The following is a 27,409-nucleotide window of genomic DNA, read 5'->3' on the forward strand; positions in this document are numbered from 1 at the left end:
GAAGGAGGGTTTTTCATTGGTAACAGTACAGTTATTAAATTGAGGGAAAACATTTAGTCACTTACTTTGGAATTGGTTGAGTTTATACTCTTTTTCTCATTAAATCTCAAGAGTCAGAGGGTAGTGTTAAAGCTTACTTGCCAGGAGTTCTCAGGGACTTAATTCCCAAACCAGGCAAATGAGTCCAGAAATGCAAGTCAAATGGAGAGTACCAGCAAAAAAATCTGGGGAATGTATTTGGGACGTCAATATATGGATCAGGTTACAGATGTACTTCAAATGCTTAATGCTCTGTAAGAATCCATTTCTGTAGTATTGCAAATCTTTTTTTTTTTTTTCTTTTCAATTTCTCAAATCGTGGTAAGGCAAAAATTATTGGGTTGGTTTGTGTTTTTTTCCTTCTACTTTCTTTTAACAACTTCTGAAACAGGAATCCAGAGCAGGTAAATGGATAGACTTTGGCACAATGACTTTATTAAATTCTATGTATCTCTTGGTCTTTCCTTCCCTACAAGCTGAGTACTTCCAGATTTTTTTCTGAGTAACTTTATTTCCCTGCTGTATCTGGAGAACTGAGTATTTGTATCTGACCTCTTAATAGACACAATGTATCTTACCTTTCCAGTCTGGTCGTTATTGTGGGATGTTTTGCCAGTTTTCCTGAAGGCTCGTAAAATCTGCTTTGGTCCTGCTGAACTCTCTTCATTCCTGTGACTAAAAACAAGAACTTAATACTGTGGTGTGCTACTTGAAGAGGGCTGAGAAGGCTCCCTGGTTAAGAAAGCTGTTTTCCCCATGGTTCAGATGCCCAGCATCTGAGCTTTGTTCAATTGACTTGCAGGAACTGGATAAGTATTGGTAACCTGCTGCATAAAGGACATGTTAAACATCTGCTACTGCTGAGGGGAGAGGCCTGGAAGGTGGTACTTAAAATGTTCTTGTGTTTCAAAAGGCATGTTTATTCTCTTTGATCTACTTTTTAAGGAAAGTAAGGTAGCTTAGTCTTACATTTACACGGGGGCCTGATTTTCTGCTGGAAGGAAGGCAGTCAGTGTTGTTATTGAAAACAGTTTTCTTCTATTCATCTTTGTTTTGCACAGCATAATCTGAAAGTGCTGAAAGCCTCTATTCTAAAGGGAAAGCTTTCACGCAAGGAGGCATTCAGCGTGCTTTGGGGCACGTGTTCTTTTCCGCAATGTTGTGCTTCTCTACTGGAGAAGACCAAGTGTCTGGTTTGTTGTTGTGCACATGGTTCAGGATTAGCTTTGTCAGCTGAGCTACAACATATGTGTTTTTTCTCTGCACTGTTTTTGTTTACACTGAAGTAAAGTATCTCTTGACCAGCCAGAAGCATTTCCACATGATACTTAGGAAATCAAAATGTGGGGGAGGGAAGTTGTGTTTTTTCTGCTTTTATGTCGGAAGAAGGAATGTCTAGGTGGGGATCATAACAACCTGCAATTTTCAGACAGGCAAGGCTTGATGGTGAATGTCTGTCTTCTGGTATTTTTTTTTCCCTATCACATAACTTGCTTTCAACAGAAATCATGATTTCACTGTCATCTTTATGGCAGAAACAATTAGTGTCTTTATTTTTTTCTTCCCCGGACCTCCAAGTACAAAAAGGACCTCATTGCTGTACACAGTATCTGACGCTATTGGTAACACCATTGTAAAATTGTTTTTCTTGGATTTAGTTTTTTAATTTGCAGGAACAAAGCCAGCTTCTGTATGAGCTGAGGTAACTAAAGCATATGTCTTGGTGGTGAAGATGAGACCATAGTCTTGCCTTTTTCAAGATGCACTAGGGAAATTGATGTGTTTCCTGAAATAAACTTTCTGCTGCTCTTAATCCTGCATGAGCTGTAGAAAGAAAGGCTATGATGTGAGATATATTGAGTATTGATTTCTTGAAGTTATTTTTAAAATTTTTAAAAATCTTTTTTAGCAGGTATATCATGATAGGGAGATGTTTCTCTTTCTAGTTGTCCCTTCCGTGGTTTTCAGGCCTGTAAATCAATGACTACATTACCACTTTGAGAACCCTTCATGTTACAACCACGAATCTTCATAACTTTGCTCTTAGAAATTACTTATTTCCTAAACTTCAAGCTACTGAAGACTTCCCCCACCTTGGAATTGAGTTTATAGCTTGTTGTTTTAGTTGTACAAGAAAAGCTTTTTTGTTATAACTGTTAGCACTGTCTGTTAAAATCTGTACTTTGTCTGATTGGCTTTCCTGACCTGTAGTCTAGCTTTCCCTTTTGCTGCTCTTTGATACTTCAGCATTGGCATCAGTCAGATAAAATAATGTATTAACTACTTCTGGGGCACCTGGTATCAAAGACTTGAGGTGTAAATAATAAGGCTTTTATCTTTTATAAGTTCTACTAGTGTGATGAGTTTTATTTCAGGGGAAGAGAGTCTTAGATAAAGGGTTTATTGCTGTGTTGTTCAGTCAGGTTTAAAGTTTATCTAATATGCCACCTTAACTGGAAAGCTAGAACTTTGATTCCAGATCTTCCTTTAAGAGTCAAGGGGAAAATAGATGTGGTTTCTGTCTGCATCCATTTCAATAGTTTGTGAAAATAAATATAGTCACATTGTAATTCCTGAGAGCTTTCTCTACTTTTAGATTGGAGAGGAATTTAATAGAAGACAATGAAAAGATGTTAGGGAATATAATCTCAGACCACATCACAATTCTTTTTATAGAGAAGCAGAACTGTTCCTTAAATGTTAGACAACTTTGTCAGTGTTTCAAATATAACATTTCATTATGTAGTGTAGTCGCAGTGTCAGTACACAGCAAAGCCTTTGTGTGTCTAAACACTTAAAAATTAGATTGTTTTTGTTTTTCTTTCTCCCCTTGTGCTAATATGTAACAGGCCTACTCTCACTGTTTGTGCGTTTGTGTAATTCCTCCTGTATACAGAGAGTCTCAAAACATAATTTTACAGTTTACTTTTTATGTACAGCAGTAGTTACTTGCATCTGCAGTAACTCGTTTTTCTGAATTGCTTGCTCTATGAAACAGTTCCCTTTACCCGAATTGGAGTTGGAATATATCTTGTAGAAAAAAATTTCAATTGGATTGTTAGCTAAAGTTAGAAGCCTTTCCTTCTTCCCCTGGAAAGTTGTACAGATAGTTCTGGACGTGGCAGAGAACAACTAGTCTTAAACTGTGAATCCTCCTGGAAAATAATGATCATCTCTAACAAGCTCTGCAGGAGACTCTCATCTTGTAAAGTTTGCATTACTCTTCAGTTAGAAAATGTTGGCTTCCTACATGCTGAGTTGCTCTTTGTACATCCAGCCTTTCGCCACCTAGTATTTCTGCTACTTGAGAATGAGTTGTACTGATACTTCCTTCATGAAATCTTCTAAATAAGCTGGAAGGCTCACTGGTATATTCTCTTTCACATACAGGCTCGTGTTATGTATGATTTTGCTGCTGAGCCTGGAAACAACGAGCTGACCGTCAGCGAAGGGGAGATTATCATAATTACCAACCCGGTAAGAAAACGGAGATGGAATCAAGGCTTCGGTGCACTGTCCTGACCTCCTTCTAGCAGGTGGAAGAAAAAAGGTGCTAGGTGACACCTGAATGCTCTGACTACCCTCCCCTGAAGAAGTAGCAAATAAATGAAATACAAAGAATTTTCTAATAGTGGAAACACTAATTTTCTAATTTTGTGGAAACAAATGCAATGAGCGGTTTTGGAGGACAGGGACCCTCTCAGCTTGTGCCTACACACTTAGGAATTTGCTCAGCTTTGTTCCCCTCTAAATAGGGCTGAGTGCCAAGGCAGAGGAAGGAGCTAATTATGGTGATACCCTTTACATCTGGATGTGTTGTGGGTTTTGTGTGCCTAATGGTCCAATTTTTGTGTGTATGTAATCTTTCAGGTGCTTGCCACTTGCATTTAAACCTGACATGCCAACTTCGTTCTCAGGTTTTGAGTTTTTTAATCAATGAGTTAAGCATTCCAAGTTTGTTCAAAGAACTTGCCACAAAATTTTTTACTAAATTTGTGTGTCCTTTCATAATTAAAGCAATATGGACAAGGTACAAGGAAGGAGTGGTCAAAATACTATGGTAATAATACCAAGGAGTTATTAAATTAATAGTACTTCTGAGCACTGACATTTGATTTGTGTATGCAGTTTGAATTTGAGTGTGCTTTTACTGTTCTGTATAATTCTTCTTCTTTCAGGATGTTGGTGGAGGCTGGTTAGAAGGAAAAAACAGCCAAGGCGAGAGAGGACTTGTTCCAACAGATTACGTTGAGGTAAGTGACTACTACACTGCTCTGCAGTAAGAAGGCAGAACTACTGAAAAGGCCATCCTCTGTTTTGCTGATCAGACTGTAATGGTCAAACGTAAAACTTTCAGTGTTAAAGCTTGGCATATATAATCTTATTGTAGCAACTGTAGTTGGCTTTGGAGGCCAGTGCAAACATGCCATCCAAAGCTACTGTGCTTCTTAGTGGTTTCCCAAGAAATCCAGCGTGAGGTTGTCTATAGTAAATACTGGTGATCTGCAGAACATGAGCTATTTTGAGTCTGCTTCTGGTGAGGGTCTCATGATCCAATAATTGTTCTGTTTTCCTGTCTGAAGATGCAGATAGGGAAGTGAAATGAGTAATGCACGTTTACACTGGTGTTGCTGTGGCTGATTTGCCGCATGCTCATAAATCTCTGGAATGGAACCCCATTTCTGGGGCTCAGGATATGGGATCCCAAATCCAGGGACTACTCAGCTCATCTTCTTCCTGAGGGCCTTTGCTATCTCTTCAGTGTGTGTTGGTCTGCTCTTCGTTTAAAGACTGGTGGTATGGGGGTGGGGATGGAATGGGGGTCTCAGTGCAAAGACTGGAATCCAGTTCACTCTTGGAGGGCCCAGTGTCTGTGTGTCTGCAGGTTGCCAGTTAGGTGAGGCCTCTGGCTGTAATTCCTGCAGCCTCCTCTTAAGGCATGGCCCTTCCTACCTTCACCAGTGCTGTGGTTATTTAAAAAATAAAAAAATAAGGTGGTGGTGAGGGGAGAATGCTTGTTCACATAACCTTGTTTTTTGTCTTCAGCTGGCTGGCTCATGGTCTAGTAGCTTTTGGCTCTCCAAACTTGCTGTACCAAACTGATGCTCTTGAGTATTAAGTTCCCAGTCTCCAAGCAGTAATGTTAACAACCTTGTTAATCCCCAGTGAATTTATAGTTAAGTGTCCACTGCCACAACAGTTTTGCATGTTACACTGTCATAATGCAGACCAGTTCCATCTGTTATGGAAGTAAATCCTCTAGATTCTGACATCAACTTCTTGTAAAAGGTACTATTCAATTTGAATTCAAAAAGCGTATATGCAGCCATCTTAACATCTAGTAACATGAATGTTAGGATGATTATATATGATAAACGGCATAATTTGATTAATGGAAGCATGAAAAATCTTTTCCAACTTTTTCCATTTCAGATTATAACTGAAGGTGCAAAAGATGGAATTAGCTGCGGTAACTCATTAGCTGACCAAGCCTTTTTTGATTCCCTTTCTTCAAATACAGCTCAGACCAACTCTGCTGCAAAAAGCAGTAGTCAGGTATGTCTCCAGGTTTTTCAGGCACAGTGGGCATGGCAGGTTCTGTTGACATAACTGCTTGCGCTCTTCAGTTGTGCTGTACCGTATTTGTGAACCCTCACAAAAGTACTAATTAAAATAACTGTGTTTTCATTAGGGAACACTTTTGGTGAATATTAATTATATGGGTGCCTGTTCAGCTACTGTCCCTGATGGAAAAATTAGAATACTAACACTTTCAAAAACAGAGCAGTTTTATTCTTTTCCAGCCTGCAATCATATAAATCTGTGGCTACCTCAATCTCTGTTTGTACCGCAGTTCTGTATAAATGCACACTTAGCAAATTTACTTTATTTTCAAGTTACTTGTGTTAGTTCCTTAAAAAGGTTAGCATACTATAACCTTTTTTAAAATGTTTGCTACAATTGGGTGGTCCATGCATCATCAGCAAGAATGAATGGATATTTATCTTTTTCAGAATTTGAGTAAGACTTGTTTCTTTTGATTAAAAAAGATGAAGCAAGTTCATGCATTGTCCCTAGTCAGTTGGAGAAGAGGCTGACTTTGGTTTTGCTGGAAGAATGTTTTTCTCCACCCCCCTACCCCCCCTTTTTTCCCCCCCTGCTTTTATTCATTGCTTTTTGCCCAGCCTGTCAGTTCATTAAGCAGCAAGTGTTTAGTCTGAGGTTAGATATCTGAAGACACACATGATCTTAAACACAAGCTGTTTATTATGGTCTACAGACTGCTGCATGTCCCACATGTAGGAACAGTTAAACATTTCAAAGTCCACAGGTCAACAGAACAAAATCTGCTTTTTCCCAGCAGCAGCCTGTAAAGGTCTCACATGTTGGAAAGTAAATGCTTTACTCATCGTAGCAGCTGGGGACACGTGCCTGCTTTGTGGATCAGCTAAATACCAGTTATTAGTTGTCTTAATTGTAATGTGCGACACAGGACTTAAACATGAAGTGAGATCTCTTGAAAACTGTGCATGAGGCATTTTTGTATGACAGTGAATGTAACAGTATAGTGTTTGATTTGTGCTTCCTTGCATTCAGCCAGACAATTGTGATTCTGTGATCACATGTATAGTGAGAACTCCAGACCTCACTGTGGCTGTTTCACTGTTTATCACTTTTTTTTTTTTTTTACTGATGGCCAGTTAATATTTAGGTGAAACATACAACTCTTGAAATGCCTCATTAATTTCTTATGTCAGACTGAGCTAAAAGCATTGATTATAGGTTCATTTTCCCTCAGTAAAACTTACAGTAATTTTGAAGGTAGAGTGGGAACCTCATTTCTTCTGATCAGTCTGTTACCCTTGCTCCGTTTTTTTCCTCCTATAGAGTTGCTAGCCAAAATTTACTTCTGGGTAAGCTTGACATGTTTATAGTAGCTACTTCTGTCAAATCCAAATAGTGTTCCTCTTCCTTCAGAAGAGAAGAGTTCACTTAACTTAAGACTTCACTTAATTTGACCTAGGAAGAATTGCTTACTAAGAAAATGAATATAAATATTTTGAATGGTGGTAGAGGCATCTAACAGAAGTTGATCTGTGCTTAACACAAGGTATTCGTGCCTGGAGAAGGGAAGAAAAAAGCCCTTGCCTATATAGGAGGAAAGGTTAAAACAAAGATATCTATTCTATGCTAAATAATAGAGAATTACTATGACAATCTACTTTTGGAAGTTGCATTTTTAGAGGAGGGAAAAGCTTGAAAATATGGTCACTTTACAGTTTACACAGGATCAGCAGTATACTGGCCCTGTAATCCATATAAATTGCATTTCCTTCTTAACAGATTTTAGGAAGGAGTAACTTCAGGCAAACAGCTTATCTCATCTGTTTCAGTGCCTTTTTCCTATAAGTGTCCTGTTCCTCTCTATTATCTTTCAAATGCTGTGTGAGACAGTTGGGAGAATGAGGGTACCATAGTGTATTATAGTAAAACTCTACTACTAACATTAATGGGAGAGAGAGGAGGAGAGTGTGCACCTGGATGCAGCCCAGGCCATGCAAGATGTGGGGGGGAAGCACATTCCTTCAGGCTAGTGTGGTTTGGGTCTTTTGTTTTCCTGTTTTCTCATAGCAGGAACCATACTGTTGCATGGTCAGGGTTTTGTGTCATAAGTTATTTTCATTTCCTGAAGTTTGGTTTTTTGTTTTTTGGTTTTTTTTTCTTTAACTGAGTTCAGTAACTGCAGTTTAGTCCTATATATTTTCTAGAAAAACAGCAGATCTTGATTTGAAGACTGGTTTCTTCAGCTTCTGACATACATCTTGCAGTTTGTTCCAGCGCTTATTGCTAATAGGAATTTAATTTGTATACTAAGCAGTCTGGCTTCCACTTTTGGCTGTTAGGCCTTTCTCCCACATCAGAGAGCTCTCTAGTGCATTATATTTTCTCCTTGCAAAAAATCTATGCTAATTGTCCTCTTGATTAAGGAATTCTATCTGTTTGTCCTATCTGTCTGGTGTAAGACACTTTTCCTGGCCTCAAAAAAAAAACTTTCTTCTGCGGTCTCTTTGATCTTGTGACTTGTTTGTAAAATCTGTGCATTGCTCCTGTGTACATCGCATGATGTTAGACAGGTTTGATGTTGGTGTTCTGGTATAGAAAAGCCTGATATAGTGAAAGGTTGCATTGATTCCTGTAATATTGCATCAGGAGGTTATACTGAGTTGCTCATCCCCTGCATACTGGCTTCTCTATTAGAGCCACTGCTTAAACGAATATCATCTTCCACTTTGTGGGTATGACCCTTCTTCCTAGATGTATTACTCTGCATTTGGTTATGATAATATTTACATTGTTTAACATGAGTTCGTTCAGACACTTTGGATTGATCTGTGTTCAGATGCACAGTTGCAAGCAATTGACTTACTCTTTTCAAGTGCCTTAATGAGCGAGTAGGTCAATATACAAAGCACTTCATCTTAAATGAAACTTGTGTGTTCAGGCTTTGGAGAGCAAAGAAAAATGACAAATTAGGTGTCAATGTAAAGAGAATTGATGCTGGAGGTGGCACAGTAGTAGGAATTAAAGTGTTTATAGATGTAGTCTAGTGGACTGAATAAGAAATAGCAGCATTCCTAAATGCTGACATTTTATGCTGTCAATTATATTTCATACTAACATGGGGGGATACAAGTTTATTACAAGAAGACTTTGGAAAAGCACTTCTAAATAAACAGGATGTTTTGGGATTTTTTTAATACTACTGTATTGAAGAAATTACTTTCTGTAAACATTAAGTTACTTTAACATACGTGCAATTACACAACACCCTCACCCCACAATTTCAATAAGTCAAAAGATGTTTTAATTCTTAGAATTCCTTTCATTCTTCTAACAGTAAGTAAAAAAACAGGTTGTTGCTTAGTCTTTCAGTACCAAGCCTTGTTAAAAATAATAGATCTGGCTGAGTTGAAATGTGTGAGTGTGAGGGGTTTTTTTTGTTGTCTTTTTTAAGAGACCAGTTAAACCATGGTGTTGTGGTTTAACCCCAGCTGGCAGCTCAGCCTCACCCAGCTGCTCGCTCACTTCCCCCCTCAATGGGATGGAGGAGACAATCAGAAGGGTAAAAGTGTGGGAACTCATGGGTTGGGATAAAGGCAGTTTAACAGGTAAAGTAAAAGCTGTGCACACAAGCAAAGCAAAATAAGGAATTAATTCACTACTTCCCATCAGCAGGCTGGTGTTTAGCTGTCCCCAGGAAAGCAGGGCTTCATCATGCTTAATGGTTACTTGGGAAGACAAATGCCGTGACTCTGAACATCTCACCTCCCTCCTTCTTCCCCGTAGTGCTTATTGCTGAGCATGATGTCGTATTAGGAAATATCCCTTTGGTCAGTTGGGGTCAGCTGTCCCGGCTGTGTCCCCTCCCAACTTCTTGTGGCCCCCCCCCCCCCCCCAGCCTACTCGCTGGTGGGGTGAGAAGCAGAGAAGGCCTTGACGCTGTGCAAGCACTGCTCAGCAATGACTAAAACATCCCTGTGTTATCAACACTGTTTTGGTCACAAATCCAAAACATAGCCCCATACCAGCTACTTTGAAGAAAATTAACCCTATCCCAGTCAAAACCAGTACAGCCAGTTATATTTGAATGCAAACTTTCTAACTTTTTTTTTTCTTAGTTTTATTCTTAAAGTTCTGAAATGGTTAGCCTATCAGTTTAGAAATATATCTCAAATAGCAATGTGCTTCTCACAGGGCTTAAAAAAATTCCAACAAATTTATTTTTTAGCTTTATACATTATATTTTTGCTGGCATATCTTCATATGCCCTGATAGGTCTGGGGGGATGACTGCTTTTCTTAAGTAGCAATCCTGCATGCAATACAGAACCCTAAATCGTTACAGTTTTGCCAGATCAGTTTCTATGCATGCATCTTACTTGCTCTCAAAGTAAAACTTATTTCCTCCCTCTGTCTATGCCCATCCCTTTTTGCTTTCCAGGCAAACAAGAGGCTTTCAGTTTCCTACTCTGGAATCCATAACTCTTTGGTGTTAAGAAAACATAATCAGCTCAAACACTGCCCTACTCCCTCTCTGTCCTTTTCTAAGAAGGTTTTTTTGTTGTTGTTCAGTAAATAAACTTCTGAAAAGTAATTAATAACAATAACTAAAAGCAGCTGCTCTTACTGCCTTGTCTTCACTGAGAAAGATACAATGACCACAGCAACACTTTGGTGTTGTACCTTACCTGGGTTTGCCACAAATGTAAAGTGACAGTAGAAAAGGGGCACAGAGGTGCTTCCTAAGAAGAATTCCGCATGACCCTTGGCAGTTCACTCTTCCCCAAATCGTTCCTTGCATCAGTAGTGTCCCAGCAATAGCTGCCTTGGTAAAGCTTGCTGCTGCTCTTTGAAAGAGCTACCTGTAGAAGATATCGGGGAGATGAAAGCAATCAGAGGAAGCAATGAAGCTAATTATACACAAACAAGGGAAAAAAATGACTCAAGGTGGCTATTTTCTACACTCAGAAGAAGAAAAGCAGATAGAATTTAATGTTACATCTGCCCATAACATTTGCAGTTTAATGGCTGAAAAACCTTTTAAAATTATTCAATGAAATACAATTTAAGTAACCCTTAGTTGCCAAAGATGGAGGCTGTTGCATGGCTTTTGTACGGGTCTCATGCTGTCCAAGGGCTACAAGGTCAAAACCGCATGAGACCCGTACAAAAGCCATGCAACAGCCTCTGTCTTTGGCAACTATTATGTACAATTATCCATAATGTAGTCTAGCTATTCACAGCCTGTGTAACATGCATGTTTGAACGTAGGATGGAAATGTTATAAATTTCAGTATACTATATATTTTAGCCCATATGGTTTCTCTTCCCTTCCCTCTAGAGCTTAAAGTCTAGACTTCCCCGTGTCCCATCTGTGTCCGTACCCCCCGTACTCCCCCCCCCCCCGCCCCAGAGAATAGAAAGCTAGTATAAATGAAATTAAAGTGGAGTCTGCTTCAGAGTGGAAGTGGATCACCAGCTGTGTTGACGCAAGAGCTGTAGATGTGGCTTCACAGTATTTAAGATATAAAAATAGTTCTTGTAGCTAACCATAAGTTGCATTTGTAGAGGAGTTTGTTCCCTTTTCTTGACACTGATTCTCTAATCACTGCCAAGTCTGCTTCTGTATGAAGGTGACTGTACAGCTGTTCTTAGTTCTTGATAAAGTATCCTGAGAGTTTGCATTTTTGTGAATTGCAGATTTGTCAGTTAATTGCAGTGTGACCTCAGTGAATCCATGTTTGGTGTCTTCAGTTATGTTGTGGGCAGAGCAGAAAGAGCCCACGGTTAGGGACAGGAAGGAACTAACAGAAACCTCTCATGTTTGTATAGTTTTATCCAGTGGTAAGTGTGAAATCACTCGGGATAGTTTCTCTCTTAGTGGAAGAAAGATAAGCTGCTACACGGTTGTTGAAGGATATTAAAATAAATGGACTGTCTTATGTGTAGAAAACCCTTTCCCTTCAGAAAACTGTGGGACTTCTGTATCGACAGGATGAATAAATAGTAGTGAAAACACCTAGTTTGGTGTGCAGGAGCTGAGGCAACTCTTAAGTTACCTGCTGCGCAGACATAAGTTGTTGAACATGCATAAGGAGGACGCTAAAGAAGCTATTCCCAGAGATTTACTTCATATCTTTTCCACTCTTTGCAATCTAGTGCTAGAAAGGCAAATTGTCGTTGTTAAATTTGCATACCAGTTATATTCCCCCCCTCCCACCCCCCGCAAACTGCTATGAACAGCAACAAGTGCTAAGATTTGAAGAAAATAAATATAGTGCTCTTATTAAGAGTGCACTGTTCTACTTCTGTGGAAATTTTGACATGCATGTTATTGCATTCCTGTAACAGCATTTCCATTCTCTGACGTTGCTGTGTGTGCAGTGAAGTAGAGGTATTGTCATGGGAAATGTGACTCACTCGTGTTTGGTTGGGTCCAGTTTGTCTTGTTAAACCAGTATGCTAAATTCCCTTATAAAATACACAGGTAGGTTCACCATGGAAGTTACAATTACAATTGTTTATGGATTTTGGAAATTATTGCTTCCTTGACTAATAAACCTTAACTCTGCATAAACGTGTATGTTTGCAAGATGAAGCGTAAGGTTGCCTCTATGTGTGCATAAGTCATGTCTAGAAGGGCATAGTGCAAAAGATATCTGAAAAGAAGTACAAGCAAAACTGGTGGGTTAGAACTGTTCAGAAGTAAAAAAAAAAAAAAAAAAAAAAAAAAAAATTACCCAGCATGTTTTATGCTAGTTTGGCTTTCATGATTAGTAACTTCTAGTTCCTGTTCCAGGTAACGACACCATAACATCCTCCATTGCTACGTGTAATTTGAAAGCAACTCTGTTCCCCCCGCCATATGAATTGCAATGTTACATTCAGACCAGTAACCGGAATTTGTGACCAATTCTTGTATAACCAAAGTACCAGGCAGCAACTTTCATACAGTACTGGAAAGAGTGGCTTGCTTGCTTTGAAATTAATTGCATTCACATATTAAAAAATAACTGTCCAACATATGATAGTGACTGTACCAATTCCAATTATGGAGCTTTTTTTTCTTGAGCTTTTTTTTGTGGGTGTTCCAGTGGAATGCAAAGGTTCAGGCAGCAAGTTGTTAAACTGTAGTACTGTGATCACTCCTCACCTACAGTCTGTATCCATACCCTCGGGCAAAATCTGACTATTGAAATAGTCACTTTTCCACAATTTGCAGTGTTTGCATGTTGTTTTTCTTGTAGCTTTGTTTTCATTTGACTTCGTGTTTTGTGAGGTAGCCTTGTGGTCTCCTAGTTTGGCATTGACTATATAAAGAATATTTTAACTTGCTAATGGTGGCAATCTCGTCAGCTCTCCTGTGAGTGATTCGACTTGCTTACACACTTACAGTGGCAGTGGCATGCATATGTTGCACAATGCCTTTCACCACAGCAGGGGGCTTACTGCAGTATATAGTTTCCTTTCTGATTTAATTTTTTTTTTGTTTATTGTTCACTGAGCACTTCTTATTTTAAGGTGGAATCATTGGTGTTTGTCATTGAAAATGATAAGCTGAAAAGCCTTAGCCAGTAGTAGTCCAACTCCTCCTCAAATAAAAAAAGGCAACAAGGGAAACCCCTGTCCCCTGTTCCCAAACAAAAATACAGAGTGCTTTTCCCAAAAAAGAAGGATAAAGCCTTGTTTAATCTTTGTAGCCTGATCCTGGGATGTCTAGAGAACAGCAGAGAGGAACAGGGAGTCTTTCTTCTGTTTCTGGCATTGCTGTGACTGCTGCTTGGAAAACTGTCTGAAATTTCTCATCTGTGTTTCAAGAAGAAACCATTAGGGATTGAAATCAGCTCAAGAGAAGTCAAGGATATAAAGAGGTGGCTTTATTGCCATTTACATGTGCAGGTGTGGGTAACAAAAGCAGAAGCCTGAGAGAGCTCAATTGAATAAATGTCTGTAGGATTTTTAGTGTCTGAAAGTTGAGCCTAAGCAAACTTCAATTAAAAAAAAAAATCATTTCCCTTAAGCAGCAAGGGTGACAGTATGTGTGTTTTTTCCCTCCCCTCATCCCATCATTGAGTATTCTTTTCTCAAGTCTAAATTATGTATCTTTCTAAAAGATCATTCTGTACTTCAAACATGGCTTTTTTTTGAGCTGAATCAAGAGTTAATAGATGGAAATCCTGTGCCTGCACTGTGCAGAAGCAATGCAGCCTCTAGTCCACTTCGGCTGTGAATAACCTCACAGGTAAGGAAATGGGATTGGAAGTGGGAAAAGAACAAAAAACTAACTGCTGTGCTCTTCATGGTAGTAACTCAGTTCTTCCACTGGTGGTTTGGGTTTTTTGAGCAGGCAAAGCCCAGCTCCTTCGCAGGGCTACTTTATGAAAGGGGGCAGTGGGGCTGGGAGAGGAGGTGCTGAATGATGGTTTCCTCTGGAAGGAAGCGGGATGACAGGAGCAGCTGAGGAACAAATGCGTTCCTTGGACAGCATTGCTACTGCCTCTTTGCCAGCTGCTTCTGGAGGTCCTCTCTCCTGTTGCTTTCATGTGTTTACCCACAGGAACATTCTAGTATGTGAGTCTGTAGGGTTGGTTGTCCCTTAAAGTCTAGCCCATCTCCACTCTTGCTTTTCCTAGAGGATTTCTTTAAGGAGAAAACATGTTTAAATTGAAAAGAGGGCCTTCCTTCAGGAGTGACAGAAGTGCCCAGGACCACAATGCTAAGGTAATGATTTACCAGGAAGAAAGCTTGGGCATAAAATATCAGGCGTGGCAGCTACTTCAGTATCTGCTAATGTGCACACTTGCTCTATGGTAAATACAGCACAGTGAATGCGGTTCTGTGATTGCTGCAGAGTAGGCTTTTAGCCCTTCACATTTCTTCCTGGAGGAAAAAAGCTTGATTTTTAGGGTGACTGTCTATATTCACTTACTTTTTTTTTTTTTTTTTTTATGTATCTATTCAGAAGCTGTTATCCAAAGAACTTGAGTTTAGTGTAATGTCTGAGTATGCCTAAGGCTTTGTCTCCATGCAGGTAACTAAGGCAGCTATAAAACCGGAGAGGTATGCTCATTCCTGTGAGCTATTCAGCTGAGCCACCATGACTTTTCTGGTATTTTCTGCCATTCCTCTGTGCTGTCTGTCTCTTCTCAACCCTTCTTCAAGAGTATAATGCTTCTCGTTGCAGTTTTGGCTGTCCTGGACTTTCCTTGATCTGATTAGACTTATTTTCTCTACTTACTGCTTCAGCATGACTTCTGTCTCTCAGAGTAGATTTCAAGGTGTATTTCTTACCGTTGGAGGTCGTCATTTTTTGATGGCACAGTTACCTAGATATTTTTAGGTACTCAGCTTAGTTTTAGCATCTAAACAGCATGTTTGGTTTGGCTTCTGTCTCTCAGGAATAGAATGGATCTATTTGTCCGTCAGGAGCATCCATTAATATGAGGAAGGAGTCTGCCAGGAACAACTTAGTTGGCCAAGAGGTCAAAAAAAGATTTTTAGCCAGGGCAGAGAGATGCCTCAGTGACTTATCTCAGCTTTACTGTCTATAACTTTGGATTCTCTGGAAAATAGCAAAGATGTCGTTTCTTCCTGTTTAATTAATGATTCATTTGGTGAAGATACTGACATTCCACCGCCAAGCTGAAGATTTTCCTGTTGTGGTGGAATTTTTTCTCATTCAACTATAATTAGATCTTTAAAAACATAATAGACTTCTCCCTGCTCTCCCCCCCAGCCCTCCACCAGTAATGATCTGCTTCTATAGTGAGTTTGAATCTGTCCTTAATGGAAGACTCTTAAAACATTTAGTAATGTGTTCCCTCTGTTGTCTGTTCCCCAAATAGCCTTTTTGTCTTTTCTCCTAGAGCAGTAGGAGCGAGCTAGTGCGTAATAGTCTACAAAAGGGAAAATCAGCTGCCCTTAAGAAGTTTAATCTTGAATTTAATCTTAGTGTACTTGTTTGATGTTACCTTGAGGAGCAGAGAGATGCAATGTTTCATTTGAGGGTTGATTAGTTTCTTAATTATGTGTAGCGTGGCATTTCTTTCTGTGCGTTTGCATGTGAGATTCCTTGCGTGCTTGGATGTTAGGTGTGCTGTATCAAGTTATATTGACTAAATAACAGCTTCTTGCAAGGACTCTTCATCTTTTTTGTGTTGACTAAAGAGAGATCAGAGGATTATCAATTTCAGTTATGCAAAACTAAAGGTGTGAGTACATGTAATTTAATCACTTACAAAATACTTGCTGGCTTAATTAGGGTTTATTCAACCAGAGCTAAGCCACACAAATGGCTTCTCGTATGGAATTTGTCAGCTGCTGAGATCCACAGAACTGCTGACTGGAGCTGAGATTACTCTTTTAATAAATGCTGTGTCTTTACTTGGTCCTCCACAGTGCTATGGGACCTTGAGGATGGCAGGTCTGATTCCTGAACCCTGCTCCACACTTGCTGTTTTTTGGCTACTACTTAGAAGTGTGGACAATGTGTTGTGTATGTTGGCAAACATTCGAAGAAAGATGAAAGGAGACCTGTAAATGCTCTTTGAGAGGTGTTGTCTATATATACCTTCCTAACCGATCTCTTACTGTCTTGCCCAGTGCCTTGGAAAGAAATGTGGACCCTTTGGCTGAAAGAAGCTGAGTGGGAATAGCCTATCCCACCCCTTTTATAGCCTGTGAGCAATAGGCCTAGGGGCAAGAGTTTACACCAGAGCTTTCTTGGACGCTTCAGAAGTAAAATTTTCTGATTTGAATAGTGCTTCCGTATAGGTACATAGAGATAAAACATCTGAGAGGGCAGTTTAAGTAATCCATTTCCCCTTGCTGTACAGCATTTAGTGTATATCAGCAACTGTCTGCAAGTTTGGTGATGATCACTCTTGACAGTCAAGCTTTAGTAGCATACCCAGTGTTAATATTATTGCCTCCCCCTTGTTTTGCAGCAGATTTTAAGGTTTCTTTTCCACCCACTCATACCAGATTTCACATGAACTACAGAGAAGAGGAAAACTTTACTCAGCCTTTTGGTAATCACCCCACTTCTGGGCTTTCATTTGCCAGTGATCAGCACAACATATATTGCAAAAGCATATACAAGTGAATGTTATGCAAACTATTCTTTTCTAGGTGCTCTAAGTTATGTTAGGAGCAGGCATGCTTTCCCATGTGGTTGGCCCCAGTGTATGTGTTTAGCAAAGATGATAAACTGACTGATGGCATGTATGTTTTTTTTTCTCTTTACATAAACTCATATCAGGTGAACATCATAGGAAGAGCAGGCTGGTACCTCATAAGCTACCAGCAACTTCTTTGTAGTTGCTGAGAGTAGCACTGTGTATCAGCTATTCAAGAATTAGATAGACCCCAATGATATGCTCCCTTAGGGAGTAGTGTTCTTGCATCAGTTTCATCCTAAAAAAAAATTAACCCAAACTATCAATATAGAAGCTGTCCACATAATCTCTCTCACTCCATCGGTTCCTAGAGACCCACTGACTCTAGGGAGTCTTCTGAATGATGATTTCCCCTGAGCTTGGGGGCTTGGTCTTAATTTCCAGATCCTGGGGATTCTGTACCTAAAGAACAGGTGTTACATGATATCAATAATATAGGTCCAAAGCATTTTCAAGTCTTAAAGGTTTGATAGTGTCTGTGAAATCTGTCATATGACTTTATTTTAGGAAAAACTAAAGTGAGAGCTCTCATTCCTAAGTAGTATCTCTAAGCTGAAATTAGAGGAGAGAATTTTAGTGAAGAAAAACGGAGTGTGGAGTAGCTGTACCTTTTTTTGTCTTTTGTGTAAGAAAGAAATGTATTCAGTACTTTTGCAGAGAATAATTTGGCTTTTAGTGGGAGTTTTATTAAATTTTCTGTACTGGCAAATGCTCTTAAGTTTCATATAAATGTTATAGTCTAATAGCAATTAATTTATATTAGGCTTCCCTTCTTTGATATGGTGCTTCATGATAAAAATAATGCACTGGCTTCTGTAGGTTTTGAGATTTCCTTTTACAAAACTCAGCTTCTCCCTCTGCTGACAAGACAAGATTGTAGGCTTTCTTTGCTTTCCTTCCCCTTCTCCTCCTCCTTCCTCCTATACTTTGGGTTTGTGGGTTTTGATTTGTGTGGGTTTTTTTTCTCTCTGCCAGCTAGTCTCTGCACTAAGTGTCTGGAGTAGACTGCGCTTAACTAGTCAGTGCTTTTTCAAAGTGTAGTCTTAAAATCAGGGAGCTGAGCGGGATGCTAAGCTATTAATCCAACTTACTGACAGATGAACTTGACAAATTGATGCAGTAGTTAGAGACATGTCTGCTCTACACTCTTTCACTGAGGTTTCCACCTCCACAACAGCATCGGCAGAAGGGTATGTGTGATTACCTTCACCAGAAGCTTATGCTGAGAGAGTAGGTCTACAGGGAGATGCCAGACTGGCAGATGTTTGTTTCCTTCCCTCGTCTTCGCTGTGGACGAGTTAAGCTCTGACAGGGAAGCTGAGCAGGCTGCTGGCCCTGTCACACCAATAGTGATGGTGTGGGTGGACAATTTATGATTTGCTTTTAGTAAAGCCACTAACCTGAGTTTGATAAAATAAGCATTTGAAAAAACCCTGATCCTTGACTGTTGAGTTTCTGTTTTAAATGTGCTAATTAGTCCATGGCTTTATGTAATTAATAGTTCACATGCACCATACTTACGGTGTTGGTGTAAAATAATTACCATGGGTAAGAGTGCTTCCTAACACTGTTGGAACAAATAGTTTAATTTCCCTTGAGAGATGTAACACTCTTATCAGTATGTATTGGTGTCACATTGCTGGCAAGCTGATCAGTTCTTCCAGGTGCTTACTGCATTTAAGAGCTATGTAGCTGGGAATATTAAGATTTGGCAGCTGCTCTTAAATTGAACGAGTAAAGTGCTGAATGCAAACTCATGGCCTATCAGTAGGAGATCAAAGACTTCAAGAAGAAAGTACGTGGTCATTGCTCCTTTCTTCAGGAATTTCTTCTTTACTTTTGTCTTTATACAATGTAGGCAAATAATGCCAGTGATCCTTGGTCCAGCTGGAACGTTGGGAAGTCTGGGAACTGGGATAATGGAAATGCTGTTGACAGCTGGGCGACAAAACCTGAAAGTGCAGCTGGCCAGAGAAACAGTGCTTCAAATAACTGGGAGACAGCAGCAGCATTTGGTCATCCACAGGCATATCAAGGACCAGGTGTGCTAATAATGCTTTTATTTTTGAATACATTAAGAGTAGGTGGACAGTAGAGGTAAGACTTGCTTAATCTTTCATAACTCTAGAACGTGGCTTATTTAAAAAACAAAACCAGCTTCCTAGTAGCACATTGACACTGAAATAATAGTTTGGGTTTTTTATTTAATAAAATTAAAAAAAAAATCAGGTCCACAGTAATAGACACCTCAAACTTGTATGGAAATCTGGCAAGCCAAATGCTTGTCCATACATGATTTATTCTCGGGCATGTTGTTCAGCTTGCATGACTGGAACTTAAACACCCTTGAATTTGTGCCCTCAGGCCTGTGAAGAAGCAGTCTCTTAAATCCTTAATTTTAGGAAGTAGCTAGCCTTTCAGAAGGCTTCTCTACCTTTTTGTAGTAAAAGCCTAAATTAAGAGGAGAGCTCATAACTGGGGAATACTAACATGGAGTCTATGAATATGGAACGCTGTTGAATTTATCTTAACACGCCAGCATCTCTTTCTCTTTTTTTTCCTCTTTTTTTTTTTTTTTTTCCCACCCTCTCCCTCAGTGGATTTTTAGTGTAGTGTTTTGCAGGTTGTATTTGGTGGGGATGGTGGTAGTTGAGGAGGAATCCTAAAAGAGAAGGCTGAACTAGCTCTTAATATATTTACCTTGTTTATTATTTGTGTGTGAGTGCTAAGGTAGCTGCTTCTGCTTTTAAAGAGAAAATATTTAACTTTCACCTTTCCCTTCCCCCCTGCCCTCTCCTGTACTTCAGCAGCTGCTGATGACGATGATTGGGATGATGACTGGGAGGACCCAAAATCAACTTCACCGTCTTATCTTGGTTACAAGGAGACTGAGGCATCAGAGGCTGGGGGGATCCAGCGTGGAAATTCTCGTGCAGCTGCTATGAAGTTACCACTTAACAAGTAATGGAAAATGAGGGGCAAATGTGTATATATTGAACAGATTTGGAATTTGTCAAGATGTGTAAATATGTGACCATTCAACCTTCTTGAAATATGCAATGTAAATATTACAGTTTTGGGGTAAAAGTGGAGATGGATTTGTAGCTCAGCATTCTCCCTGTATGATCAGAGAACACAGATCTATGAAAGCCTGAAAGTACATGACACAGCTGTATAATTTTTGGAGGTGTTATACAGGCAAACGACACTTTTGCAAGGTCTGAACTTCTGGACCTACTGGTCTTTGAAAGTTAACCGTTTTTAACACTATATGTGCTTAGTGAAAATGCAAGGTGATGGATGGCTTGTCCCTACAGCAAGACTGATCAGGCATGCTGCCCCAGAGTTTGTGACCAATTTGAGTTGCTAGGAGTGGGGAAAAGTTCTGCTCTCCTGTGTCTGTGCATCACCCAGGTTGATTCTTGAGCCACAGAAAGCTTGATTTTTAGATAAAAATCTTACAATAGCATGAAGCTTTGTCAGAGGTATACTAGCATTATCTCACATTACAACTTAATGTTTGTTTATTCTAAAACTACTGTTACTCTGAGAAGCTACTGTGTGGTAATCTTTAAGTGGATGAAAGCAGAGTGGGAAAGGATTGTAGAATAATGGTCTCCTTGGGTAGGTAACTAAAATTAACAACTAGTCAGGCAGAGACAGTTGATTTTGTTCATCAGCGGAGGTTTTGTTCAGTTTTGCAAGAGTACCTTTGCATCGTTGTGGCATCTACTTGTTGCAAACCCGTTTAGTATAACCAGCATAAACATACCTTATTTAAGAGTGTTATTTGTCTGTGAAGTGAGTCTTACTTTACTCCTTGTGTTTCTGCAAGCAGGCAGTAGGTTGGCAGTACTTGAAGGGCTAAGTATCTTCTTAATTAGAAAGAGAACCACCATTTGCTTTTTGTAAGACTTTTTACACAGACTTTAAGGACATTACAGGGATTTTTGTGTGGTTTTCTTTCTAATTGGTGGATTAATTATTTAACGTAACTCATGTTTAGAAGCACTTGATAAATCTGCAGTTCATCGTTCCTTCAGATGATTGAATTCTCATCATCTGAAACAGCAAGACAGTGTGCATGAGCGTGTGTGTCTGCATTTCCAGAGAGGCTGGACTGCAGTGGAGTGGCAGATGTTACTGTGTGTCCTCCTGTTATGTTTGCTCTGGTGGGCTGCAGGGCACAAATAGCTACTTTGCCTTGGAAGAAGGGGCCTGTATTACAGGAAAAAAAAGCTGTGGGTCAGTAGCTAAAACTTTTCTGCTTTTTTAAGGCAAATTGTTGGTTGTTTAAGTAATCCATGTCAGTTCTTTTCTATACTTGAGAAGTACTAAGGGTTTTTTCCTATAGTGGCAGGTAATTCTGCATACGTTACAGGAAGGAAAATATGGAATAAACTTATCACTTTGTTTGTTAGATTTCCTGGATTTGCAAAACCTGGGATGGAACAGTATCTGTTGGCAAAGCAGCTAGCAAAACCCAAAGAGAAAATTCCCATAATTGTAAGTTGGGGATGTGTGTGTAGGTTTTTTTTTTTTTTTTTTTTTGGGGGTGGTGGTGGTGGTTTGTTTTGGGGTTGGGTGTTTTGTTTTGTTTTTTTGTGGTTTTTAATCCTCTCCACCCTTCCCTTTTTCTCCAACTTAACTTTTAGCCTCTGGGGTTGCTATATGTATTTGGGTCAGAAGAAACTGATACTGAACATATTATTAGAAATAGAACTGTCATAATAAAACTGTGTACCATTTAAGTACTTTAAAGTTGCAGTGGACTACATTTCAGAGTCATATATCATTGAGGGATTTTTTTAGGGTCAAGTCTTAACTCCTGTCTTCTAAGTGTGCTGATTTATTATTTATTATTATTTTTCTTTTCAGTACTTTTTTTTTTCCTCGTGCTGGATATGCATTACCTGTGATCATGAAAATAAGCCTTTTGGGGATTGGGAGGCAGAGCAAGTGCATTACACTGTCTCTTAGCTATCTAGATAGTCATCTAATACACAGGAGCTACATTCATAAAGGTTTGAAATATTCAGTCATGATGGTCAGGTCATCTTCTGATCTAAACCCCAAACTTTTCTAGATATATGCTGTTCTAGTGAAATGTGGTTGAAGCAGGAATCCCTAGAATTCACCACTCCCTTACTATTTGGGAAAAATTGTAAAATACAGAATAAGATAAACATAACTGTGGTCAGTCATCTTTGATTGCAAGAAATCCCTCTATTTCCTGACTATGAAGCTCTCGCTGGAATCAATGGAAACTTTCAAGTGGAGAGAGAAAGCATTTGTCTCCTTGTTTGCACCTGGTACAACATGATGTAGTTAAAGATAATATTTGCAATTTCTTACAGATTGGTGATTATGGCCCAATGTGGGTTTACCCTACCTCTACATTTGACTGTGTGGTGGCAGATCCCAAAAAAGGTTCTAAAATGTATGGTCTCAAGAGCTACATTGAATATCAGCTGACCTGCACTGTAAGTGTATCTGAAATGGGATCTTCTCTCTCCCAGATATGGGTCATTTGTACATATAAATAATACAGTTTGTGTGACTTGGTAACAGCATTGTAAGAGTAAGTGGTAGTTGTCACACTTTTTTCCCCAAAGAGTTACTTTGTTCTAGTGTTTCAAGTTCTTCTGTAATTACAGATTCAAGGTTCTAAATCATAAATTTTACTTACATTCCACATAGATACTATTCTGGTCACACTTGTTTCATGTCACTATCTGCAGATGCCTGTCAAAATTCAGAGTTGTGTTTCTCTTACAGAACACTAATCGGTCTGTCAACCACAGATACAAGCACTTCGACTGGTTGTATGAGCGTCTCCTGGTTAAATTTGGATTAGCCATTCCAATCCCATCTCTTCCAGACAAGCAAGTAACAGGTAATTATTCCCGGTTGTGAATTCATGGAATGGGAAATAAGGAGATCACTTTTTTACAAGGCTCAGTAATTTCTTACTGTTTGGTTTTTTCCATTATATTTAAAGAAGGTATCAAAAAAAACCCAACCTTTCACCATTCAAAACTTAAGAGTTGTGATGGCCTATTGATAATAAAATATCAGTATTAAGAGCATCACTTCTGAACTCAAGTTTACTTATCTAGTCCAGTGATTTAAAAAACAAACAAACAGCCAAACACCACCACCACCACCCCAGTTACCACAGAAGAGAATATTTATTATTGGAGAAAAGAAATAAGTAGTTATGTTCCCTATTTGCTGATTGTCTGGAGAAGTGGTTTTTGAGTTGGTTGGGGGTTTTGGGGGGGGGGGTGGGGGGAGTGGTGGAGATGGTGTTGGTTTTTCTTCTGCATTTGATTGTAAATTTGTTATGTTGTAGGAGCTTTGAAGCAAAGCTCCCGGAGGAAATGGAGCATCCCCTGACAAACTGGGTTTTTTTTGCTCACAAGTAAAATTTTGCAGCTGTTTCTCCTGTTGCTCGATTTCATGCTTGATTTAGAAAGCATCTTTAATTTGTGTAACGCTCTGCTCTGGTTTGGTGTCGGTTCAGCTTGACCAAACCCTCTGAAGCTTATGGAAGTCTCTTGTTCTGACTTCAAGAAAAGTGGGATTGGACCCTTTAAATGCTCATGAGTTCAGTCATTGCAATTGAATGTGGTAATTCCTGTGCGTTTTCAGTAGTCTCTGGCTTCCTTCCTACGAGGGTGTGCTAGCGTGTGTGTGAAGAAAAGAATGGACACCTCTATAGAATGAAAATGCATTACTTTTGCCTATTTCCACTTGTGTGTTTTCTCGTAAGATTTTTATAAAGCCTTTAAGACAACCAGCCAAAAACAAACATACAAAAGCCGGCGTGTCGCCAGCCATGTGGCTGTGGGCATCACTGAAAATGCAGCAGCTCTGCTGTGTTTGAAGAAAGCTAAGCATTGATGCAGATGCTGGGAAAAACGCCGAGGAAACTGAAAAGTGAGGAAGCGACTTCCTCCCCTCCCCTTAGTCTCATGTTTAGAATTCACCAGTATTTTTGCTTAAACATGTGCATGTGGACTAAAGGGAAACCAGAAGACCTGATGGGATCTCTACGTTTTATTGTAACTGTATTTTAAAAGACTCAAGAGTTTGGCATCGCAGTTAAACCTTGCCTGTGGATTTCAGTCTTCCAGAGTCTGTGGGAGAGCATAACTTGTCTCATGCAAAAAAAAAAAAAGCATGCCTATTTTTCTCTCTTTTTTTTTTTGAAGCATTATGGGAAACTCTCTGAAAAAAATGGTGTTTATTTTTCATTGTGTTTAGGAGGTTTCTTTCTGAAGACTGTCTAGAAAAATATTTCTGTCCATTAGTCTTGGCAAAGCAAGACTCTTTACTGAGAGACTGAGTCTCTCTTTACTGAGAGACTTGAGTTTGCTCAGGATTGTGATTTTGCTGGTGATGATATGCCTAATCACCAGCACATGACTTCCAAATGTTCATAGGAACAGTATTATGCTTTGCCTAACATGGAATAGGAATGCTTTGCATTCCTTATGCTGGCAGGAACACTGCAGAGATTTCGGTGTAGATTAAGGGTGGAACAAGGTATTACTGTAGCTTATATCATCTCTTCCATAGTAGTTGGATTTTTTTTTTTGTCGCCTTCCCCCCCCTCAGCTAATTTGCAGGAAATACACCCATACCCAAACTTCATTTCTCACTACCTGCTAGTCTTGCTAGTTTCCATATTTGCAATTTAAAAAAAAAAACAAAAACAACCAACCAAACAACCAACCAAACAAACCCACAAAAAAACCTCAACCTTGTGGAGCTGCTGCCATAGTAACTATACAGTAGAATTATATTGAAAGAGTACATGCGTTCAAGGCTTGTCATGTGTGCTGCTATGGAAATTAGGAGAGTTGAGTGCTGGGAATCTCTCCTTTCAAATACATTGTAATCACTGTATGCTTTAGAAGTCTGACGTTGTTCATTTTTTTCAATTGGAAAAGATTCTCTCAAGAAGACACAGTTTGTGCTAAAATTAAAAGGTTCTTGTAAATATGCAGTGATGATGCACTACTAGTTTTTAAAAAAATAGGAAATTCGTTACTTTATTTAAATAGTTTGTGTTAAAATCTCAACTGTCAAAAAATCAGTCTTGTGTGTGTGTATTCTAACCAGTTTATACATATGATTTATTGAGATTTTTTGAGGTTTTTTCCCAATACGTTCACTTACCTATATAGAAATATGTTTATGGGAGGTATTGCTTTTTTAAATCTGCTGTTTGTATCTGAGCAGTCAAATTTCAAATGTTTTGTTAGCTAGGACATGGCAACTTGGAAAGTAAGTAGTTCCTTTTTCTCCAATGTTTTTGAGCCTTACGTTGACCAAGGATTTACTAGACTATTATCAGAAAAATGTCTGCATTCCAAGCCTGTGCCTAGCTTCTCTCTTGGGATATCTGAATACCTAATTTTTCCATCCAAAAGTTTACTAATCTCTTCCCCCCCCCCAGTTGATTTGAATGGGTGGGTATTATGGTTTTTTTAATATTTCCTGACTATCTTTAAAAGGAGGAGTACTCTTGGTCAGTAACCAATAGACTGTAATTTAAGGTTCTTCTGATTTGTCAGCATAATGTTTCCTTCTTGTAAGTTCTGAGTCATTAAATGGTTAATAACTCACCAGATGAATTACAGATTCTGTTTTAATTAAAAAAAAAAAGGTACTAGAGTAGAAATGTAACAATTACTGTTCAATGTATAACAGGACGCTTTGAAGAAGAATTTATCAAAATGCGTATGGAGAGACTGCAAGCTTGGATGACGAGGATGTGTCGCCATCCTGTTGTCTCAGAAAGTGAAGTTTTCCAGCAATTTCTCAATTTCCGGGATGAGAAGGTAGGAAATAGAGTTCACACACAAACTGAGATTGAGGAATTGCCCCCCCCTCCCCCTTCCAACTAAGAGTTCAGTTTTGTAGCCTTCCCATTTGTCTGCCCCGCTGTGGGCAGTAGTGACGAGCTGAAAACTGCTGGGTTTTATTAACTAACTTAGCTGATTGATCTAAATGAGGCATAAAGTTGCTTGTGTGAAATGCTATATGCCTTTCCAACAGCGATGTGCTCTTTCAAGTAGCTTTGTTGCCAGTCTTTTAAGGACAGTTTGTGTCCTCCAGCAGAATAGGAACATATATAACAACTCTTTTGGCTGTTGGCCTGATCTGTCTCTGTTGGACTTACTAATTACTGCAGTCCTCTGATTGGTACTGCTTTGCTAACAGATGCTACTTTGTAGCAGATCTAGGATGTGTCTGATCCTGTATTATATTTAAAAACTCCCCCCCTCCCCAGCAGTTTCCACTGGAATGGGTTGTAATAGCATTATGCTGCAGTCTTACCTGATATAACCAGCCCTTTTTTATTCCCGTGCCCTCGCCCTCCGGCATTTTTGTATGCTTTTTTAAGAGGTTTTCTTCACCTTCAGTAAATGATGGTTTCTTCATGACGGAACTCCAGCTCTGTTACTAATTTGGGTATCTACTGATGAGGAAGTAAACAGGAAAACTCTGCTGCTTTCTCCTCAAAATAGTCATACTTCTAAATACACATAGATTTTGCTGAAAAAGTAAATGATCCTTGGAGGTTTTTAAGACTAGGCTGGATAAAGCCCTCAGTAACTAAGGTCACAGCTGACCATTTTTGAGTAGGAGGTTGGACTACAAACCTCCTGAGGTCACTTCCAAACAGAATTACTCTGTGATCCTGTAAGTAGAGGCTTAATAACATACTAAGTAGCAGTCTTAGTGAAGTGATATTTAGATGGCCAGTGGAGAGTTTTATAATCGTGCCAGCTAGTCAGCAATTGCTAGTAGCTAACTTACGGACTGATATAAACAGAACAGATGTTGCAATACATGTGGAATTTTTAGCCTTTTTATCTGTTCCCACTAAGAACTTAGTATGGCAATTGCATAATAGTCTCATGATCTTGAGTAGCTTCTGATATCAGCACTGTCACATGTGCAGAGACAGCTGAATATAATTGCTCTTACACTGTATTTCAGTAATATGCAAGAAGGGTCTGTTTACCCCAGAATCTAGAAAGCAAAGTGCACAAGGAGCAGGGAGGGAAACCCTAAGAAACCTTGGCCCCACTGAAACTTTCATTTAAAAGGTTTTAATTTATGGGTGGTCTATTGGTTAACTGTTCTCCTAAACATTTAATTCACTGCTTAAGTCCATGCCCTTAGAGATGCGTGGACAGTGATGGTCAAACTTTGTCCTTTTTTCCTCCCCCCCCTCTTTCCTCAAGGAGTGGAAAACTGGAAAGCGGAAGGCAGAAAAAGATGAAACTGTAGGAGTCATGATCTTTTCTACAATGGAACCAGAAGCTCCTGACTTAGACATGGTAGAAATGTAAGGTGTCTTTTTGCATGGACATTATGCATCTGGATATACAACAGATACTGAGCTAATATAAAACTAGAGTAGTAACCGTGCACATATATTCATGGATTTGAAGAGGTACTCATCAAGGCAGAGCTGAAAAATTGTTTGAATACGAGATTTTCATATCAACCCCTCCAAAACTTGGTGGAACTCCATGTGATGTCTCTTTGACTTCAGTGGGTGAATACTGATCCTAAAAAGATTTATGCAAAACTAGTTGATGAGATAGA

General features: G+C 39.2%; 1 protein-coding gene and 1 long non-coding RNA gene across 3 annotated transcripts in view; one reads left to right on the forward strand and one right to left on the reverse strand.

The window, feature by feature from the left end:
* Nucleotides 1-27,409, forward strand: part of SNX9 (sorting nexin 9) — a 60,073-nt gene that overhangs the window by 15,526 nt on the left and 17,138 nt on the right. The window contains exons 2-11 of one of the 2 annotated variants that reach the window (XM_087776115.1): nt 3,430-3,516; nt 4,218-4,292; nt 5,473-5,595; nt 18,636-18,819; nt 19,588-19,738; nt 21,199-21,283; nt 22,135-22,260; nt 22,556-22,673; nt 25,499-25,629; nt 27,043-27,146. In XM_087776115.1, the coding sequence (XP_087632241.1) occupies nt 3,430-3,516; nt 4,218-4,292; nt 5,473-5,595; nt 18,636-18,819; nt 19,588-19,738; nt 21,199-21,283; nt 22,135-22,260; nt 22,556-22,673; nt 25,499-25,629; nt 27,043-27,146 (1,184 nt within the window). Of the gene's footprint in view, nt 1-3,429; nt 3,517-4,217; nt 4,293-5,472; nt 5,596-18,635; nt 18,820-19,584; nt 19,739-21,198; nt 21,284-22,134; nt 22,261-22,555; nt 22,674-25,498; nt 25,630-27,042; nt 27,147-27,409 lie in introns of both variants that reach the window. The other variant, XM_087776114.1, reaches the window with a different exon arrangement.
* On the reverse strand, nt 645-26,592 carry LOC148053321 (uncharacterized). The gene is made up of 3 exons (XR_015708553.1): nt 26,129-26,592; nt 10,289-10,462; nt 645-714 (listed from the first exon to the last, which is right to left on the reverse strand). It is a non-coding gene; the product is annotated as an uncharacterized LOC148053321 (long non-coding RNA).

Source organism: Nipponia nippon, unplaced genomic scaffold, assembly GCF_047370975.1.
Source record: "Nipponia nippon isolate SJK-2023a ecotype South Korea unplaced genomic scaffold, ASM4737097v1 scaffold_4, whole genome shotgun sequence".
NCBI classification, from domain to species: Eukaryota; Metazoa; Chordata; class Aves; order Pelecaniformes; family Threskiornithidae; genus Nipponia; species Nipponia nippon.